Source organism: Pollicipes pollicipes, unplaced genomic scaffold (genome assembly GCF_011947565.3).
Source record: "Pollicipes pollicipes isolate AB1234 unplaced genomic scaffold, Ppol_2.1 Scaffold_5724;HRSCAF=6776_pilon_pilon_pilon, whole genome shotgun sequence".
Classification (NCBI taxonomy): Eukaryota; Metazoa; Arthropoda; class Thecostraca; order Pollicipedomorpha; family Pollicipedidae; genus Pollicipes; species Pollicipes pollicipes.
In genome coordinates, this window is record NW_023596746.1 from 7,785,936 (window position 1) to 7,806,688 (window position 20,753).

Sequence of the window (20,753 nt, forward strand, 5' to 3'; positions counted from 1 at the left end):
GCAAAACTCCTAATACGACCCCCGGCCAGCCTTTCGGTCCCCCAAATCAGGCCATTGATAGTCAGTCCCTATTGGCCTAAGGGGAATGGGGGACGCGTTTCCCCTCTTCCCCACCTGTCCCTTCCCCTGGCGGGACCGCCTCTGCAATCGTCATAGTATTACACAATTCACTTCACGACATTGTAATAACGATAAGGATAGCGTTACTTGAGTATTGATAGTCAGAAGTTAGCTATTTGTTGATCGTTCCCATCATCTGTTTTTTGTTGTCTGATTGATTTGGTGTTAATGACGTCATATTAAACACGCTTGTTATTATTTGGAACAAATCAGCTGACGGTGGTTAATCGACTTCGGGTACGATGTTCTTTGGAGCTGACCTGCACGCTTGAAGAGGGTCCTACTCGTGGTAGGGTCACCCAGGGGATGATCATTGAAAACTGGTGACCACTGAGCGTTCGTTGCTATAGCAGTTTATTACATTAAGGTATGTATGTAAGTTACGGCTATTTGCTGTGCAGTCCGTATTTCCATAGTCATTATTGTTGTTTTATGAAGTTCAGTGTGTATTAGAACTGGAAAGCCTATGGCTCTGGCAATTATTTTTAAAGTTTGGGGATGATAGAAAAGGTTTGAGTGATTACCTTGGTTGAACAGGCATATTTTGTTGCATGTTGTTATCCCAACAAAAATATCACGATTGCCCCTTTTTGTATTTTGTAATGCTTTGATGTTACTAAATACCATGCTGTCAAGATGATTTTAACATGAAAAGGAAAATTGGCAAATAAAATGTGCCTGATAAATGTAGAACATGGTCCATGGCTATGCGTACAGTGCAAATTGCATAAAATCATAAAGTTGTGTGTTGTGTTTTACCCTTAACCTTCCCTTTCTCAACCCTATCCTCCTATATTGCAACTAGAATATCATCTTGCTTAAGGCCAATTTCATTGTGGCAGTTAGCCTACAGCAAAGTGGAATGCTAGCTGTTGGCTTATGAAGACACTGCTCAATGAGACATGAACATATGAAGGGATGATGGTGATTAGACATTACCTAGTACCGTTATCATCGGGGTTTCAACACCCACTCAGCTGCTCAGGCTATATAATGTCACCTGCCTGTCACCCTGGCAGGAAAGGTGGCATTTGGTCATTTCCTAGAAGATGCTTCAGTGCAGGGAAGGTGATGGTATGTGGTTTATAGAGGCACTGGATAGGTTGCAATAAGTGGGTTCTATACAGTGTGGATATGCACAGGACTACAGGCCTTTTTCAATATTTTGTCTAACCCAAGGGGTGCTAATAAAGCAGGGTTGTGCTAGCATTGGTTATGAACAGAACCACAGGCAGAGAAAGCACAGAGGATGCATACTCCTCCCATAGGTTCCTTATGATTAAGTGCCCAAAAGGCTGGTTGGAGATTGTTTTCAGCAGCCTCAGCTCACAGGGCCAGGCACTCCTCTGCCAGCCAGGGGCCCTATGTGATGATTAAGAACCAACTGAGCCATCAAAGATCTATTGTTAGTAAGACACCACCAGTAATGCACAGTGTGCTCCTGGAGGCGATGGCCTGAGGGCCCATTTCCCAAGCAGGGGCAAAACCAGGGCCAGCAATTGGAAAAGGGCCCTGTGTTGGCAAGGGGCCTGAGTGAGCCTAAGGCAGTGTTCAGGGAGAGCTGAAGAGCCTGGCGGGCCTGCAGTCTTACAGTCAAGGGCTGAATTAGAGGATTTAAGGGCACTAAAAGCTGGATTGAGCATTATTCAGGGGCCCCAGCCTGTAAGGACAGGCCTTCAAATAATAGAGGACCCTTGAGTTGATGTGGGCTCATATGTTGATCAGGCACCGCCAGTACCATTCAGTCATCTGCATGCCAGTACAGGTCTGGAGACTCACTTCCCAAACAGCTACAAAGCCAGAGCCAGTGATTTACACTGGTCAGGCCCCTTGCATCTGTCAGGGGCCTAAAGCACTCAACAGAGGGTTCTGTGCTCACAAAGGGCCCCAAGCTGACCAACAGCGGTGTTTGATGAGTCCTGAAGAGGTGTCTGGCAGCCCAATGGATTTGACTATCAAAGGTCTGGTTGGCGGGCATAAGAGCCAGAAGGAGTGGCGGGGGGTCAAATCAAGGTGATGACCCCCCTGAGACAATGCGGATGTTCGAGTCCTCCGAAGACCTCAGACACCAAGCAGTTGGCTCCCAGTCAGTCTGAGCCCTGGTGTCCCATTTCCCAAGCAGGAGCAAGGCCACGGGACACAATTTAATTGGTCCTCGTCCTGAAAACAGTGGTTGGGTCCCAGGGTCGGTCAGGGTTCACAGTGCATAACAGGGGATCAGGTGTCGGGTAGCGGCCCCTAGTCAGTTACGGGCTTTGAGGAGGTCTACAATGTGATATGATGCATCCCTCTAAGGGCCTCTAGACCGGCTAGGGGATCCCGCCCGGTGTCGCCAGAGTGGTAGCTGGAAGCCACCCCGCGGTTGGAAGAATGGCACTTCAGCCCCTGACAGGGGTCAGTATGGGCTCCCTAGTGTTCTACTCAAGAGACCATTGCCTGGAAGGAGATGTAGGATCCCATCAGTATTGAATAGAGTGGATCTAAATAGGTTCAAAAACGAACAAGGCCATCCCATGTTCGGGAACTTTTATTGTTTTGCTGAATCAACCAGTGAAACAGATCACATCAAAATGTTTGAGTTTGTGCTCCCGTAATCGGGAGCAAGGACAGCGATGGCCTGGGTTGCAGTTTCCGTAAACCGAACGGCGCTGACCACTGCAAGCAGCACCAGGCGGCGGGTGCCGAGCGCGCGAGAACGACCGTCAAAATTCTGGTCCGACTCTTAAAGGTAATTCGTACCGTTCAAAGATGAGACTGGGCGCGTCTTTTTACATCTTTGGGACCGTCTACGAGATAAATTAGCTTTTGCTGCAATACGATAAACAGCGATTCTACGTTTACTTTTCCAGTTCCACCACCAGATCCCGGCACTTCTTCGTGTAAATGCTTAGCCGTTCTTATCATAAATGTTGCAACCGTATAGGTGAAGCATATACCCAGACTCCCTTCTAAATGCGCGATTTGATGTTCTAAAGCGTTCAAAGATGCTTCTTTCAAAAGCGTCAGCATTTTCGTCCACCCGTTGGCCACGGCTCATTGTCAGCCGTGGGGCTGCTAGGCACCGCGCGGGCTATGAAGACTGTGACGCCTGGCATGAGGTTTTGTTGTTAGGATTTGCGAGTGCGCATGCTCAAAACTGCGTCACATAATTTACATGGGTCATCAATTCTGACTGAACTTTTGAATATCTCTAGACAAACGTGGCTTGGTCATGTCAGTACAAATCGATTATTGACCCCTTTCGAGCTGCATTCGTGGGTTCCTTAAAGGGAATGTTTCACATTTGAAGATACTGGGACAAGCGTCGAAGATGTTGAAACAAGCTCACTTGTAACGATTGGTATACTTTTTAAGTGGAAAAGACTGCTGTAGACAGCACAATTCTCTTTAGCAAGCACGCTCCCCCAATACGTGATGATTGGATTACGCCACCGTACCTTGCATAACATTGATTGAGAGCCAATTGAGTAGGCGTTGTGCCTGGAAATTGCGCTTACGAACGCCAGATATGAAAGCCTCGACAATATTTTTTTTGCGTAGATCGCCGCGTGGCGTGTGGAATGACAAGATTTAAATGACGTTATGATGACATGAATGCCACGGTGGCTTTGAAATATTCTCGTCGATATTCCTTTGCCCATTTTTGAGGACATGTAGTTCAAAAACTAGACAGAGTCCACAGGACCATTGTAACATGAAGAGGCACCGGTGATTTATTTCATGCCGTCGCTTAACACATATTTCTTCAGTATGTGGACTATAAAATTCTGACAGAATTGATCCCGCTGGAGCTTTTGGCTTCTATTCCACTCATAGAAGGTAAAAATGAAGGGTACCAAAAAAAGATGCCCTCATTAACAAACGGGCCATATCCAGCGATTCTGTTTTCGGGGGGGGGGGGGGGTTGCCTTTTACCATCAGGGGCCCTTTGTGAACCCTCCGCCCCTCCTTACCAATGCTCTGGCTGCGTGCGTGCTTGTGAAAATACGTCCATGTTTGCTGTCCACAGAGCCTGCAGCAGCACAGGAGTGGCACTATCCGCCTTGATGTGCCGTGATTGCGCCAGCTGAAGTGCTGCTCTGCGGAACTGGAGGCGTCCGCCATGTCGTGGAGCATGTTCTCGCGGCCGCCGGGCTCGGCGTCGCGCAGCGCCAGCGGCCGCCGCTCGGTGGAGTCGACCGGGCCGGACCAGCAGCCGGACGAGCTCGACTGGAAGATTCCGGTCTTCTTCCGCCAGGGCCGCCACCTGGGCAAGATCGAGGGGACAGCTGGTGCAGAAGGAGTGCTGGAGGATGAAGGAGCGGGTATGTGCCATGGCGTGGACGTGTTGTGGCTGCCCACAGCATGCCCAGGACGGTTAGGATTGTCGTTATGATGATGGGCATTGTTTGAACCTGTAGCCAACCGCATTGACCATGCAGAAATTAAAGCTGGTTAATGTAGCGGTATGTCATGGTCATCACTTGTGTACCAACACTGGCCAATGTGGCAGTGTTATATGATGGTATATCAATTGCCTAATTTTTTGTTATTTCGTTATTTGGATTAGAGCCCTTTCGACCAGAAATGATCATTTCAGGGCTATCAGATGAATGCGAATGAATAACGGTGGGGGAGGACTGCAGGCGCCTGGGGAGTCAAACGCCGAGTCTTAGCCCACGCAGGGACCCTTCCGTGGGGCATGCGCTGGGCGCCCGGTCGGGGTCCCTCCCCAGGGGCCTCTCGGGCCACTCGTGACTGACGTATGCAGCCTGCCTCGGACAAGCGGGGCGCCGCTGGGACGCAGGATGAAGCGAGAAAGAGGATTGGAGGGTTGGGAGAATCGTGTACAAAACTATTTATGTAATTGGCCTCGCCATCGGCACAACCAATAGAGGAGGCTGTGACGCTAAGGACCGATGCTCCGTTATGGCCTCACTTTTGAGGGATATTTGTACTCATTATGTCGCAATTCAACGTTTTTTGCCATCCCTGTCGGTTGTGGCGACGAAAACCGTGACGTAAAGACTTTGGAGCCGCATTCTAGCAGCTGCTACCCAGCACTATGCAATCCGCAGTTGTGGAATGACGGCCGTTTCTTTGCGCTCCCTCGGGGACCCCTGGCGTGATTTCCCGCCCGTTCGCACCGAGTTTGTTGCGTTGACGCACGGTGACGAAAGATGGATTAGTCGGCGCTACGCTGGAATATGTTGATGTGCAGGCAGAACTAAACATCAGCATATAAACATCCCCAGCGTGTATTGCGCGACTTAGTACCCTTCTCCCCTTGGCTCCGCCTCCCCCCCCCCCCCCCCCACCTCCACACCTCACGGTGGTTTGAACTGATACCGGATGATGGTAGGCTCTGTTTGGCTCGTGATGCCCTGGGGCCGACAACATCTTAGCTACAGGGCCTATCGGCTGCTTGTTTTCAAGACGCTTATGTTTTCGGGCCCCTTGATATGGTAGCGATGGCCGTTTGTTTTCAAGACGCCTATGTTTTTCGGGCCCCTTGATATGGTAGCGATACGTGCAATCCGAAGTTACGCTCCTAGGGTCCTGAAGTCCTCAAACGCTCATCCAGCCGGGACATACGAAAGGAAGCCTGAAACCAAGCATGCACCACGAAATCTGCCATTTTCCACTGAAGCCGGCTCAGATGGATGCATGCTGGCCGGTGCACTGTTGGATTAGTTGAGCATAAAATGCTGGTGTTTTTGCCGATACCCTACAATATTTTGTATTTTCCGCGGCTTCCGCCCATCCTACCAGGACGAGAGTCAGGTGGCGTCTTATAGCATCAGCGGCTGAAGTGCGTCGCAAAGCCAACAAAAACCCTACGATATCTGTATGTAGGTTGACTGTGGTGATTCTGGACCCGCGAGAGCGGCGTGGTCGTCTCGTGCGCTAGGTGCGCTAACGGCCGGCCGGCTGCTGACGGTCGGCAGGTCGGCTGCGTGTCGCTCCAGGGCGGGCCTCCGAGTAGGCCGCCGTCGGGCCTCTGACTGGCCCTCGGGCCTCTGGTGGGCCTTCGGGCCTCTGAGTGGGCCCTCGGGCCTCTGACCGGGCTTTCGGGCCTCTGAATGAGCCATCGGGCCTCTGAGTGGGCCATCGGGCCTCTGAGTGGGCCCTAGGGCCTCTGAGTGGGCCTTCGGGCCTCTGACTGGGCCGTCGGGTCTCTGAGTGGGCCCTCGGGGCTCTGAACTGGCGCGCTGTGTTGGCAGATGAAGACTGTGAGCGTGGCGCTGGTGCTGTGCCTCAACATCGACGTGGACCCGCCCGACGTGCTCAAGACGAGCCCGTGCGCGCGCCTGGAGACCTGGGTCGGTCAGTAGCCGCGCCGGCCGCCGGGTCCGGCCTGCCTCCGCTGTGTCGCCGCCGACACGGCGCACACCCACCTCGTAGCGCACGTACTGATTGTCTGTCGCCTCAGTCCCGTCCTGCAACTCAGATGCAGTAGCACACCAGCGTAGCACGTGTGGTGAGCGGCTTGTGTATCATTCTATGGTTCAGACAGTGCCTTTGGTCGTGAGGGTTCTCAGTGTCCCACGCCGGTAGAAGCGGAAGGGCGACGAAACCCCGAACCAGTCCGAATGTGACCTTTGACCTTGCTTATTAGCCGGATAATCGTATAAACACAAACGGTTGCGCATATTGGGAATGTTGGCGGTCGTGGTATTGTTCTGAAGCAATCCCTAGGCTGTGGTTAGTTTCGTAAAATGAATGTTCAACTTCCGCCGGTTTGAAATTGCACTGTGTAATGGTATGGACCCGAAAAAGATAGGGGTTTCTCAACGTTTGGGTCGTCATCCATATGCCTGTATATCCATATTCTGTAAGCTTTCATTAAAGGGAGTGTTCCACATTTGTATGGACGTTTGAGCTGCAATAGCCGTCTGAAAGATCATGCGATGCAGTTCACAGCTCTGCCCCTCATAAAGCCTAAACCCATCTAGTTTCTAAGCTGCACGCTGGCGAAGACATGCGGACTGTTAGGGGAGACCATTTCAAGGTCACCCAGGCATCCTTACGGGATGATAACGTCATCCAAATCTTCGCCATTTCATTTTAGCGATGCGACGATCAAGGCCAAAAACAGAATGGTTGAGTCGTTCATATCTGGCGTTCCGGCACGATTTCCAGAGATAGCGGCCGCCAGTTAGCTCCCAATCAATGGTGCGCAAGGTGTGATGACGTAATCAAGCAACGACGTATCGAAGAGCGCATTTGTGAAACAGAGAAATTGTGTTGTCTAGAGCAATCTTTTCCACTTAAAAGTATGCTAACGTTTTTGAGTTAGTTTATTTAATCATGTCGGATGCTTGCTTCAATATCTGCAGCTGTGGAATATTTCCTTTAAGTGGAACAAACCATTGCAAATAAGCAGCATCTGCACTGCTCTGCACACTTACACAGCTTAAGTTAAAGCCGGCATAATTTGCGCTGGCTGCTGTTTATGGAACATGCTAAGTGCCCATCATACACCGCTGTCACGATCGTTTGGGGGTAGGCATGTGCGAGTCTGATTAACTTTACACGCATGTAAAGTACCTTCAGCCTATTTTTGTGTGTGCGTGAGTGCTGAATTAAGCGTCTGTCACCCGGCGGACGTTGGCTTGTGTGTTTGTCACCCGGCAAGACGTTGACTTGTGTGTTTGTCGGCCGGCGGACGTTGACTTGTGTGTTTGTCGGCAGGCGGACGGTGACTTGTTTGTTTGTCGGCCGGCGGACGTTGACTTGTGTGTTTGTCGGCGGGCGGACGGTGACTTGTTTGTTTGTTGGCCGGCAGACCCGCGTACGACGACCAAAGCGCTGGAGCTGATCGCCGCTAACCTGCAGCAGCAGTACCAGCGCTGGCAGCCCAAGGCCAGGTGGGTGCCGCCCTCTGACGGACGGCTAGCGCCGGCAGCCAAAGGCGTGGTGACTACCGCAGTGGTGTTGCCGTGCGGCCGGGTCACCGGAGTAGCACGGACTGGGAAGATACTCAGGCGACTAACAGGAGGGTCTCCGAGTATACTGTATATAGCTGGACGTTTAGAATGCGCAATAGTCGTTCTTTCGGAACCGCGTCGGAGTTTTCGCCAGAGGTCTGATGCGAGTGATGTGCGCCTTTGTTGTGGTGGGGAACGTTTGCTTATTGTCGCCCATGACACGGCCAAGCACTGAACAAGCAGCATGAATACCCAGATATGTGCATAGATATCGTAAATGGTTTCCGGGATGTGGATGGCCAATTTTAGCTTTTGCCGAAGTGTCGCACGACCGCAAATTCATTTTAGTATTGCGCAAGGATCTGCCAGAATAAAAGCTACGTGCCGAGCTTGGCAAAGGGCATTTGAGGATCAAGGCTCTATTTTCAAGTTTTGTAACAAGATCTTTCAGGATCTATTTTGGCAAAATTTGTGCAGGGACTCGCCAAAAAAATGATGCTAGGTTGGATTGCCCCTCGTAAAACTTGGCGCCCAAGTTACAAGAGGTGCTCTGACTGTGGTAGCGCTGCCATGCCTCCTATCCTGCACCAGACCCTGAAGAATTTCTCCTTGGTGACTACCCAGTCCTCACAAACAAAGTTTAGATGGGTTGGGTGGCTAAGCATGCTCAGTGACAGGTTGAACCTGATCTGTCCCGTGTTTTGGATGTCGCAATTGAAGCGAAAGTTTGTGAGTAACCGGAGAACCGGAGGTGTGTGGCTGGATCGCCACGATCAACATTTGTACAGTCTGGTACTTCTTCAGCTTTCTGAAGAATCTCCAGCATTTAGGGCCTTTTAATGCACTGTTTCTGAAGATTTCTTGCCGCCGAGGGTCGGGCTGCGATAGCCGGGCAGATTGCATCAGCAACATGGGGGGGGGGGGGGGGTCAGAGTGGACTCTGGTTGGCGCCATTGCCACTGGGCGCTGTAGTGATCACCGTATTCACTGGCGCCACGTGTAAGGGCTTGGACTGTGTCTGTGTTTTTTATCATTCGTCTTGGATTAGTATTCAGATGTTCCGTCTAATGGACTCCGTAGAACTGGAATTCGTGGTAAATGTTGGGGAAATGTTATTCCGGCCTCCAGGTTGGTGTGTCGAAGATCCTGTACGGTCCAGGATCTACGGTCGGGCGCGCGTTGAAGGCTCTGCCGGTGGCCTGAGCGAGTTTGCCAGTGCAGCTTGCCAGTACAGGCTGTGTTGCTCCGCCGCAGGTACAAACATGCTCTGGACCCGACCACCGAAGCCGTGAAGAAGCTGTGCACGTCGCTGCGGCGCAACGCCAAGGAGGAGCGCATCCTCTTCCACTACAACGGCCATGGCGTGCCGCGACCCACCCAGAACGGCGAGATTTGGGTTTTCAATCGGGTGAGTGCACCTGCTGGGGGTTAAGCGGTTGGACTCACTTGCGGTTTTCTGTCTTCACTTTTCCTCGTATGAGCAGTAAACTCGAAAGTAAAAAACCAGGTGTTCAGCCCCAACAAATTCAGGACAACTGAAGTATTGTCGTTTGCGCTTTGTCGTGACCCATAAGGCTATCAAATCGCTGTCACACTGGTGGTACCACTACCACCCGCTCGCCTTCCACTGGGTCCACACGGAGTTCAAACCTTTTGTCATCTTATCTCAAAAAGTGTTGTGTTTAGTTCCCCCCGAAATGCCGTTTGCAGCTTCAGAGAACCGCAAGTACCCTACTTTTTATCCCCAAGTAATGAAGTTGGGCAGATTTGGGAGGCTTCTGGTTGACAGGAAGAGGTCAACCGGTTATTTAGGTATTTTTTATTTAGTTGTTTATTATTATTAAAGGTTATTTCTTTAACATCGAGCTGTCTACTGATTGCTCTGGCCGTAGCGTCAGGTGTATGCCAAATAGCGAGAAATGCCCACCAGCCGTCGCGTGGCATGCAAAGTAGACCCTCCCGCTTGGTGAGGCTTTACCACATCTGGTGGTGACGAATTTCTATGCATATCCGACGAAGTGGTGAGAACCACAACTATTTATGTGGACAACGAGTCAGCAATTGTGATGATATAACCGTGGTTCAGCTGCATTGTACGGTGAAATGCTTGGAGTTATCGGAGCTAAAGGCTCAACGAAGGTCGTTATTAAGGAGCTAGATGTCGACGTTGCCCTATTTTTGTTTCTACATAATCTCGAGCAACTAGTAATCATAGTCTACTTGCAAAAAGAGGCTAGAAAAGAAACAGTCAGTAAATGCTATTTCTTGCGCCATGTTGGCTTTGTGAGTTGTGTTTGATACGGTGGATACGGTAGGGTAGGGGTAAGGGTGCACCGTGCGAGGCCCGTCTGTCAACGGTGTCCGGCAGACCTACTCGCAGTGGATACGGTAGGGGTAAGGGTACACCGTGTGAGGCCCGTCTGTCACCGGTGTCCGGCAGACCTACTCGCAGTGGATACGGTAGGGTAAGGGTACACCGTGTGAGGCCCGTCTGTCACCGGTGTCCGGCAGACCTACTCGCAGTGGATACGGTGGGGTAGGGTAAGGGTGCACCGTGTGAGACCCGTCTGTCACCGGTGTCCGGCAGACCTACTCGCAGTACATTCCCCTCTCCATCTACGAGCTGCAGACGTGGATGGGCGCGCCCTCCATCTACGTGTACGACTGCTCCAGCGCCGGACAGATCGTCGACTCCTTCAACATGTTCGCCTCGCAGCGGCAGGTGTGTGGGCGACGGCTGGCTGGCTGGCTGGCTGGCTGGCTGGCTGGCTGGCTGGCTGGCTGGCTGGCTGGCTGGCTGGCTGGCTGGCTGGCTGGGCTGGCTGGCTGGCTGGCTGGCTGGCTGGCTGGCTGACTGGCTGGCTGGCTGGCTCTGAGGTGATGGGCGACAGGCCGAGTGGAGGGCGCCTGGCAGACAGCGGGTCGGGAATCCGCAGTTCTGGCGAACAGGTGGATGCATCCCACTTTCTGGTCGCGTATGATCGCGTTGGGACCCATGTGCTCTTCGAAGAATATAGAGCCATCGACTGAGTTTTTGCTCGGTTGATAGCTTAATTATTCGTCTATTTACCGTATTTGCGGGCCTGCAGAGTCAGTATGAGGCAAGTCAGTAAGACACCAACTGTTGGCTAATCTCGAGCCATATAGTGTATTTGTGTGTGCTTCCGTCTGGCGTCTGCCGGGTGTGGCCCTGCGATGGTGTGCCCGCACTATGACGACGTACCCGATCGGACCGCTCAAGTGACCTGGCACGGGCTACCCACTCCAGGCCGAGTACCACACGGTCGCCGAGGGGGGCATGGCCTCCCTCAACAGCTGCATCCAGCTGGCGGCCTGCGGCGCCAAGGAGATCCTGCCGCAGCACCCGTCGCTGCCAGCTGACCTCTTCACCTGCTGCCTCACCACGCCCGTGCGCATGGCGCTGAGGTGGGTCCTGCGTGCTGTAGTGCGGCAGCGGGTGTGGACCGGGGCGCTGCTCCGACCCCAGGGCTGGCGGCGGTCAGACGAGCCGCCGTGACATGGAGGGTCAGAGGTCTTTTAGGCAAGTTCAAGAATCGCGCCATTTAAAATACGGATGATGCTTGGTGCTAAACGTGCCTCCCAGTTATAATCGACGCAGTGCTTTCAACAGATAGCGACCCCGACTAGTGTCTTAAAAGTTACAGCGATTAAAATGCACGCCCCGCCCCTGGCAAAAATGTTGAGGCGTTTCCCCTTAAGCTCCTTTTAATCTCAAGTACTGGTTCAATGCACACTCCGAATGATTCTCGCAAGAAAGCTTACCATACTTGCACAGACCGCACCAAAGTCGAAGACAGGTGACTGCGTCCTGTCAGAGGTGTCATATACACGTCATAAGCCGTCAAAATCAGCTACAGGTTATCTCATGCTCCGAGTGTTCCGTGACCGATCTTAGCCAGACCATCACGCTTCCTATGATGATGTTTTGGGCTTTAGGGCGCTGTGCCATAGTCGGTATCTTATCCTTCGAAGACTGCGTTGACCTTGGCTGAGGTGAGCGGGCGTCACAAATGTCCCAAGCCGCCAGATTTACGTGCATGTCATCCTGTGCTCCGATTCGTTGGTCAATGACTTTACCCGTCCCCAATACGGTGACCTTGCGTTAGGTCAAGGCCACCAAAAACGCCCCAAACCGCCAACTTGAGGTGCCGGTGATCGTACGCTCTGGACTTATCATACCGACTGTCACCATATCAGAACCATTCGACGTGTCTCACTGACTTCTCGTTTTTAGAATATGTCGACAGTGGGTCAGACCAAAGATCACCAAACAAACGTCAAAATCGGAAAAATTAGTTGTTGATGATGCCATGCTCCAGCACTATGGAGCGGGTCACCACGAAACGTCCACCATTCGATGGGCCACCGTGGATGACATGCACTGTTTCGAAATGTGGCGACCTTTGGCTCGAGTCAAATGTAACCAGAAGCGCCCCGGACCACCAAAATCTGCTGAACGTGATGCAAAACTCAGTCTCTGGAGCTGATTGCCACCGAGCCTTCATCATTCAGTGCGCGGTGATCAGCTCAAGCTGGCCTGTTCAGGACGTGGTGACTTTGGACGAGGTCAAAGCTCACCTAAAACGTCCAAAGTCTAATGGACTTTGGTCCTTCTAGGCCCCAATCCCCACTAGACGTGTGCTGACCGCTGCTGACCCCGATCTGGCCCGTCCTCACGCGCACCCGCTGACCTACCACTGACGCTCCGCTGCCGACCGGGCCTCGCCAGGTGGTTTGTGATCAGCAACCAGAACCAGCTGGTGTCGGGCGTGACGCTGGACGAGCTGGAGAAGATCCCCGGCCAGCTGACCGACCGGAGGACGATGCTGGGCGAGCTCAACTGGATCTTCACGGCCATCACAGATACGATCGCCTGGAACACGCTGCCGCGCGGTGAGGCGACGCACTGGCCCGTACATGCCGCGCGGTGAGGCGAGGCACTGGCCTGTACATGCCACGCGACACACTCAACTGTGCACGCCACGCGGTGAGGCGACACACTCACCTGTACGCGCCGCGCGGTGAAGCGACGCACTCGCCTGTACATGCCACGCGATACACTCACCTGTACACGCCACGCGGTGAGGCGACACACTCACCTGTACACGCCGCGCGGTGAAGCGACGCACTCGCCTGTACATGCCACGCGATACACTCACCTGTACACGCCGCGCGGTGAGGCAGCATACTCACCTGTACACGCCGCGCGGTGAGGCGAGGCACTGGCCTGTACATGCCACCCGACACACTCAACTGTGCACGCCACGCGGTGAGGCAACATACTAACCTGTACGCGCCGCGCGGTGAAGCGACGCACTCGCCTGTACATGCCACCCGACACACTCACCTGTACACGCTACGCGGTGAGGCGACGCACTGGCCTGTACATGCCACGCGACACACTCAACTGTACACGCCACACGGTGAGGCGACACACTCACCTGTACACGCCGCGCGGTGAGGCGACACACTCACCTGTACACGCCGCGCGGTGAGGCGACACACTCACCTGTACACGCCACGCGACACACTCACCTGTACACGCTGCGCGGTGAGGCGACGCACTGGCCTGTACACGCCACGCGATACACTCACCTGTACACGCCGCGCGGTGAGGCAGCATACTCACCTGTACACGCCGCGCGGTGAGGCGACGCACTGGCCTGTACATGCCACGCGACACACTCAACTGTGCACGCCACGCGGTGAGGCGACATACTAACCTATACAGGCGCGAAATGCTAATGGACTTGAAGTTTGCCTAGAGCTGTTCTGAATTGTCACGTGATGTTGCGAGAACACGAGTTGATTTTATTGCATTAGGTGCGACCTGTGTATTGCTTTTCAAGGACAGCAAATACGTCATTTTGGACACTTTTGATAGGCTTCATCACGTGTTCCAGACGTGTTCCAACGATTGTTTCGCCAAGATCTTCTGGTCGCTAGCTTGTTCCGCAACTTCCTCCTGGCCGAGCGAATCATGAAGTCGTACGACTGCAACCCTGTGTCGCATCCCTTCTTACCCAGCACACACAAGGTAAGCACACTGCCTTGACCTTAACTGCCTGCACAACTGTCAGCCGTTAGCGCCGCTGGAGAACGGCGGCTTACGGGGACTTAGTAGCGCTCCTAAGTGGTAGTACTATATAGCTATTGGTGTGCCAACGGTCAGCTGCGATTTGGCGCGGGCTGGACATGTGGAAGTTTGTTGCAGAGCTGCGGTGTCGCGCGACCCTGAAATGTGATCGTTGAACCTTTCCACGGAAGCTCCGCGAAGTACCAGCCAATGTGCCCTGCAGCCGTGGGTTGACATCTAACGTGCGGTCGTCAGGCTGTGCACGGGTTTCATTTCCGGTGTGCTGTGATGCCGCTTCGCGACGCTCGGTTGTGCTGAACATGCGGTCGGCTCACTGTTCGTGGATCGGCAGTGGTGGCGATGCTGGCGGGAAATTTGTTATGACGTAAGGACCGGCACAGGGACCAGTTTTCACCGGCAAGTTTCACGCTCTTCAATTATTCCACGACGCCAGGCTGGCCGGCGTGCGCTGTTGGTGGCGACAGAACGGGGCGCGGTCGCTGGTGGTGCGCGAACGCACGCCATGTCTGGTCATGAGTGTGGCCTCTGCCGATACCGTGGCTTGTGGTGGGGTCGGTAGCACAGCATGTGGTCGTCCTGGGACCTGGCGGTGGACGCCTGCCTCCTGCAGCTGCCGGCCATCATCCGTGAGAACCGACAGACGTACAACCACTCGTCATTCTTCGAGGAGGAGCTCACTGCCTTCCAGGTGCGAGCGGGGCGACGGCCAACTGAGCTGCAGCTGCGTTACTACGGCGGGGAGCGGACGGGATCGGTGTGACACGGAGCGTAATGTTCCCCTGGAGTCCGAGCGAGCACCAGTCCGAGCTGGGAGAGTGGGCTCATTGTCGGGACGCAGGCCCATGTGCGTTGGACGCATGTGAGAGTAACTGGCATAGGAAGCGGGTGACCTCTTCAGTCCATGACGCTGAACTGTGTGGCCGATACGTTCCGTCATAATGAAGCCCCAGCTAGCCCCGCCGCATTACACCGGACTCACGTGGAGACAGCATGCATGCCGGTGGTTTGTGTGTGCGTTTACGCGGGGAGAGCTGTGGCCGGCCGCCGACTGAGCCGCCGGCCGACCTGCCCCAGGTGTGGTTGAGGTTCGGCGTGGAGGTGAAGCGGCCGCCCGAGCAGCTGCCCATCGTGCTGCAGGTGAGTCCGCGTCCCGTCTGGCCCGCCGCCGGCCGGCGCACGGCACTGGCGGCGTGCCGAGCCGGCGGGCGACTGGCCGAGGGTGCTCTGCCGTGCGCAGTCGGGCGCGCCCCGCCCTCCAGCGTCACTCTTTGGGCGGCAGCCAGGCGTGCGTTGGTCGAACCTGATCGCACTCAGCCTGCTGTCGCTTGGCAGCTGATCCGAGCGAGTGCGATGAAATCCGGGTGGAGTTGCGCTGGTGGACCGACCGGAAGCGAGCCGACGTCGCCTGACGCGACCGGACCACTGACCTGAGCGGCCGTGCCGCCGCGCGCCGCCGCCAGGTGCTGCTCAGCCAGGTACACCGCGTGCGCGCGCTGGACCTGCTGAGCCGCTTCCTGGACCTGGGCCCGTGGGCGGTGAACCAGGCGCTCTCGGTCGGCATCTTCCCGTACGTGCTGAAGCTGCTGCAGGCGTCGGCGCGCGAGCTGCGCCCGCTGCTGGTCATCATCTGGGCCAAGATCATGGCGCTGGACCCGGTGAGTCCGCCGGCGGCCGGCCGGGCTCCCACCGCCCGGCAGCGGTCGTCAGACGGTGCGTCGGCCCACCTGGTGCCTGCCCGGTCCCTGCGGGGGACGCCCGCAGCACCTGCAGGTGCTCAGGCGGGCGGAGCCGCACACGAGGTCGTCGCGTCACCTGCCGGTGGCGCGGCCGACGTGCCGACCCGTCACCGCTTGGCTAGCTCCACTGCAGACTTTGGCTCAGACGCCGGAGACTGGCCGGTATTTGTGCACCGAATACGGGAGGGTTCGGCTCAGCCGCCGGAGACTGGCCGGTATTTGTGCACCGAATACCGGAGGTTTTGGCTCAGACGCCGGAGACTGGCCGGTATCGAATACCGGAGGCTTCGGCTCGGTCGCCGGAGACTGGCCGGTATTTGTGCACCGAATACGGGAGGGTTCGGCTCAGCCGCCGGAGACTGGTCGGTATTTGTGATGAGCCGGTGTCAGCCGGCCGTCTGCGTGCAGTATGTCACCCTCTGTGTCATTCTCTCGCATCGACAGCTAACCACCCGCAGGTCTCAAGATATGCACGGATCTTAGGGAATCCTTTGAGGGTCAGGCGTGGGTAAGGGGAAGTTTCCCCACCGCTGCCTATGGCGGTGCCCCTGCTGTGCAGCTTATGTCGTTTTGGCGCGGCTGCGGGCCGCTGGACTGACGGCCGCCCCGTGTGCAGTCGTGTCAGGCGGACCTGGTGCGGGACAGCGGCCACAGCTACTTCCTGGAGGTGCTGGCCGACCCACACATGCCGGCGCAGCACAGGACCATGGTGAGAGAGGCAGAGCGCGGAGGCCGGACCAGCCGCCCGGCCGTGCGTGCAGTCCGCCACCGGCCCGCACCGGCGCGCCGGCGGCGACGGCGGACTGGTGACTCCGTCCGAGCCGCTGCTGGGCTCGGCCGCCTCTTCGGTCTGTTGATTCGCTGTTTGTTCTTCATGCAGTTGGTGCCGCCCGCCTGCTGGTAGTCAGTTGTTTCAGTCCGTTCTTTAGTGTGCTGCAAGCGGCTGGACGTGTTTGCTGGACGTTTTCCGCCGTTGTCGTCAGGCGGTGCCTGAAAGTGGTTGGCGTCTTGAGAGTGTTGGCGAGCCGCTCCGCGGCTGTTGGCTGCCGGGTGATGGGCGGCGGTGTGTCGCACCCTACAGGCGGCGTTCGTGCTGGCCACCATGGTGCGCAACTACCGGGCCGGCCAGAAGGTGGCGCTGCAGGGCAGTCTGATCCCGTACTGTGTGGAGCAGATGGAGGACCCCAGTCCCCTGCTGAGGTACTGCACCCCCTCACCCCAGACAAGTCCCGTGTAGAACAGGGGGAGGACTCCGGCCCCCTGCTGAGGTACTGCACCCCCTCACCCCAGACAAGTCCCGTGTAGAACAGGGGGAGGACTCCGGCCCCCTGCTGAGGTACTGTACCCCCTCACCCCAGACAAGTCCCGTGTAGAACAGGGGGAAGACTCCGCCCCCTGCTGAGGTACTGTACCTCCTCACCCCAGACAAGTCCCGTGTAGAGCAGGTGGAGTGCTCCGGCCCCCTGCTGAGGTACTGCACCCCCTCACCCCAGACAAGTCCCGTGTAGAGCAGGTGAAGTGCTCCGGCCCCCTGCTGAGGTACTGCACCCCCTCACCCCAGACAAGTCCCGTGTAGAACAGGTGGAGGACCCCGTGCGAAGGGGGACGGAGCGCCTTTCGATCCCTGATACTCCAGTTCCAGAAAATACCGCCTAGTGTCAGGGATTGTGTGGAACTGGACTGTGTGGAGCATGGGGAGCTATCAGGGCTGTAACGAGGGAAGGGAACGAATCGGCTCTTCAAATTAAATGAAGGCCGCGTCGCCGATTTCCAAGTTCGCGAATGCCCGTTTCACTGCTCTTTGCCGCTGTTGTTTCGCGGAGTCATTAATAGACCAGTGGCGGAGGACGGCCTCCGTTCCCCCCCAGAGCCGCGTCCATCGGGGTGGGCTGGGCGTCACGTGATCGGCTGGTGGCCGTCGGCGGCTGATCCCCGCTGTGGCGTGAGCAGCCGACGGCGGCGCCCCTGAGCCCAGCTGACTGGGACCGGGCGCGCGTCGGCAGGAGCTGGCTGGCCATCACGCTCGGGCATCTGTGGCTACACAACGACCAGGCGCGCTGGTCGGGCGTGCGTGACCTGGCACACGAGAAGCTGCTCACCCTGCTGGAGGACGAGGTGCCCGAGGTAGGCGGCCCCCGCCGGCCGGGTGCCGCGCCCGCCGCGCTCGCGCCTCGCTCCCCACGTCCGGTGTGGGGTGGGGCGCGGTCTTCGACTGGGTCACGCAGAAGTCTGATGAATGCGTTTGATGTGCTGCTGGGTGTACCTGTGTACTCAAATCCTTTTTTAATACAGGCATCTGATGCGCAAAATATACTGGAAATCACAGATGGCGATGAATTAGAAAATGAAAAAACTTGATCAAGATATTTCGTCAAGGCGTTGTCCTATATAATTCACTTTGACTTTGGCCATAATCACTCAGCGATCGCTGAACTTTCTGGTTTAAAACCTAGCAACACGTTTCGTGGCGTCTCAAGATCATTCTCCTGCATCGTGTCCCGTGAAGTGGTCGTAACATTTGGTAAGCGCAGTGCAGATTCATGCGTTTGATTAACTGGTGTCATTCAGCGAAATAAAATAACTTGATAGCGTCGCCAGGTCTGACAACTGCCTGCTGACGTGACCGGTCATCGTGTGTTTGTGTGTGCCGTGTCTCAGGTGCGGACGGCGGCCGTGTACGCGCTGGGCACCTTCATGAACGCCGTAGTGGAGCGCACCGAGCACGCCAACACTGTGGACCACTCAGTGGCCATGGCACTGCTAAAGCACTCACTGCGGGACGGCAGTCCGATGGTGCGCCGGGTGAGTACCCCTGGCGACCGGTGGGACCCGCGCCGACAGGGGCTGGGCAGGGTCCCGCCGGCCAGGGACGGCAGTCCGATGGTGCGCCGGGTGAGTACCCCTGGCGACCGGCGGGACCCCCGCCGACAGGGGCTGGGCAGGGTCCCGCCGGCCAGGGACGGCAGTCCGATGGTGCGCCGGGTGAGTACCCCTGGCGACCGGCGGGACCCCCGCCGACAGGGGCTGGGCAGGGTCCCGCCGGCCAGGGCGACGCGCCGGGTGGGTGCCCCCGTCGGCCCAGCTACCGACCCACAGGTGGCACGGCATGTGGAGAGCCCAGTCGGGGCGGACCTGCCGCCGCAGCACGTACAGTGAGCTTAGATTGCTGTGCGTTGCTGCGCTGTGCTGTGCGGTATGTTCTGGTTGATCGTGCGTAGTTCTAAAACCGTCACTGCAGGGTGGCTCTGTTGATGTAGGTTTGACACTTGGCTGGTGCAGCCTCGGGCTGTGTGGTATGGTGTAAGCTGCCGCCTGTGTCTGCCGAGCTGCCTGTGACAGCTGACCCCAGTGTCTGTCGAGCTGCCTGTGACAGCTGACCCCAGTGTCCGTTCAGCTGCCTGTGACAGCTGACTCCAGTGTCTGTCGAGCTGCCTATGACAGCTGACCCCAGTGTCCGTTCAGCCGCCTGTGACAGCTGACCCCAGTATCTGTTGAGCTGTCTGTGACAGCTGACCCCAGTGTCTGTCAGGCTGCCTGTGACAGCTGATCCCAGTGTCTGTCGAGCTGTCTGTGACAGCTGACCCCAGTGTCTGTCGAGCTGTCTGTGACAGCTGACCCCAGTATCCGTCGAGCTGCCTGTGACAGCTGACCCCAGTGTCTGTCGAGCTGTCTGTGACAGCTGACCCCAGTATCTGTTCAGCTGCCTGTGACAGCTGACCCCAATGTCTGTCGAGCTTCCCCTGATAGCTGACCCCAGTATATGTCGAGCTACCTGTGACAGCTGACCCCAGTGTCTGTCGAGCTGCCTGTGACAGCTGACCCCAGTGTCTGTCGAGCTTCCCCTGATAGCTGGCCCCAGTATCTGTCGAGCTGCCTGTGACAGCTGACCCCAGTGTCTGTCGGGCTGCCTGTGACAGCTGACCCCAGTGTCTGTCGAGCTTCCCCTGATAGCTGGCTCCAGTATCTGTTGAGCTGCCTGTGACAGCTGACCCCAGTATCTGTCGAGCTGCCAGTGTCTGACGGCTGACGCGGTCGCCACAGGAGCTGATATCGGCGTTCAGCAGCTTTGTGCAGCAGTTTGAGAGCAAGTTCGTCTCGCTGGCCGCGCAGGAGGAGGAGCAGTCGGCCGCGGCCCAGCGCGAGGTGCGCTCACTCCCCTGCCGGGCCGTGGCCATGTCTCGGTGGCTCGGCGGCCACCGCTGGGCAAGGAGCCACAGCCTGTCTTTCAGTTATCGTCTCCGGTGACTGGGTCGAGCAGCAACATTGGTGTACGACTGCAGACCTTTGAGGGCCTGGTAGTTTCTCGTTTACGTACTGCTAATGTGTCAAGTACTCTGAGTCTGTGAACGTGTGGAGAATGTGTGTGCGTGAAGATAATACTCAATTTGCATCGATTTTACCAAATGGCCTCTGGACGACAGGCCGTCTCAAGTCAGGACACTTGAGCTGTGAGCTCCAGCCGTTTCTGAGGCATGATATTAAATCCAACAATCATGACGTGCGAGTTGCGTGTGCAGCCATGGCTTCCTTACATGGATGGCGCGCGACTTGACACATTTGCTGACACTTTTTGTCACTGGCGCTGCAGCGAAGCGAACCATGACCCTGTATCATGTTTAGGTGCATATCGTGGCCGGTGCCGGCCCAAAGACTCGACGAATGACGGTAGGCCGAGTTGGAATTATCTCGGAAGTCGGGACATCGCTCGGCAAAAGAGCCTTGGCGTCAAAGTGGATCTTACGTTGTCCATGCTATGTTGGGAAACAATTTTAAATAGGAAAAAATGAAGTAGGTCGAAAGCTTGGTTCAAAATACCAAATTTGTCCGCATTAAGGACTGATGGAAACCATTCCAAAATAACCTCGTCAT

The 20,753-nt window shown here is 55.9% G+C and overlaps 1 protein-coding gene across 1 annotated transcript in view; it reads left to right on the forward strand.

Annotated features, from left to right (window-relative positions):
* Window positions 1–391: 391 nt before the first annotated feature.
* The window catches only part of raptor (regulatory associated protein of MTOR complex 1), a 31,797-nt gene continuing 11,435 nt past the window's right edge, over window positions 392–20,753 (forward strand). Inside the window, 18 exon segments of the mRNA XM_037225786.1 lie at window positions 392–487; window positions 4,130–4,396; window positions 4,398–4,424; window positions 6,324–6,426; window positions 7,889–7,970; window positions 9,285–9,438; window positions 10,618–10,752; window positions 11,299–11,456; window positions 12,781–12,944; window positions 13,955–14,088; window positions 14,708–14,836; window positions 15,223–15,285; window positions 15,609–15,803; window positions 16,501–16,593; window positions 16,966–17,084; window positions 17,888–18,008; window positions 18,543–18,686; window positions 19,926–20,027. Of these exon segments, the coding sequence (XP_037081681.1) occupies window positions 4,223–4,396; window positions 4,398–4,424; window positions 6,324–6,426; window positions 7,889–7,970; window positions 9,285–9,438; window positions 10,618–10,752; window positions 11,299–11,456; window positions 12,781–12,944; window positions 13,955–14,088; window positions 14,708–14,836; window positions 15,223–15,285; window positions 15,609–15,803; window positions 16,501–16,593; window positions 16,966–17,084; window positions 17,888–18,008; window positions 18,543–18,686; window positions 19,926–20,027 (2,097 nt within the window). The 5' untranslated portion in view covers window positions 392–487; window positions 4,130–4,222.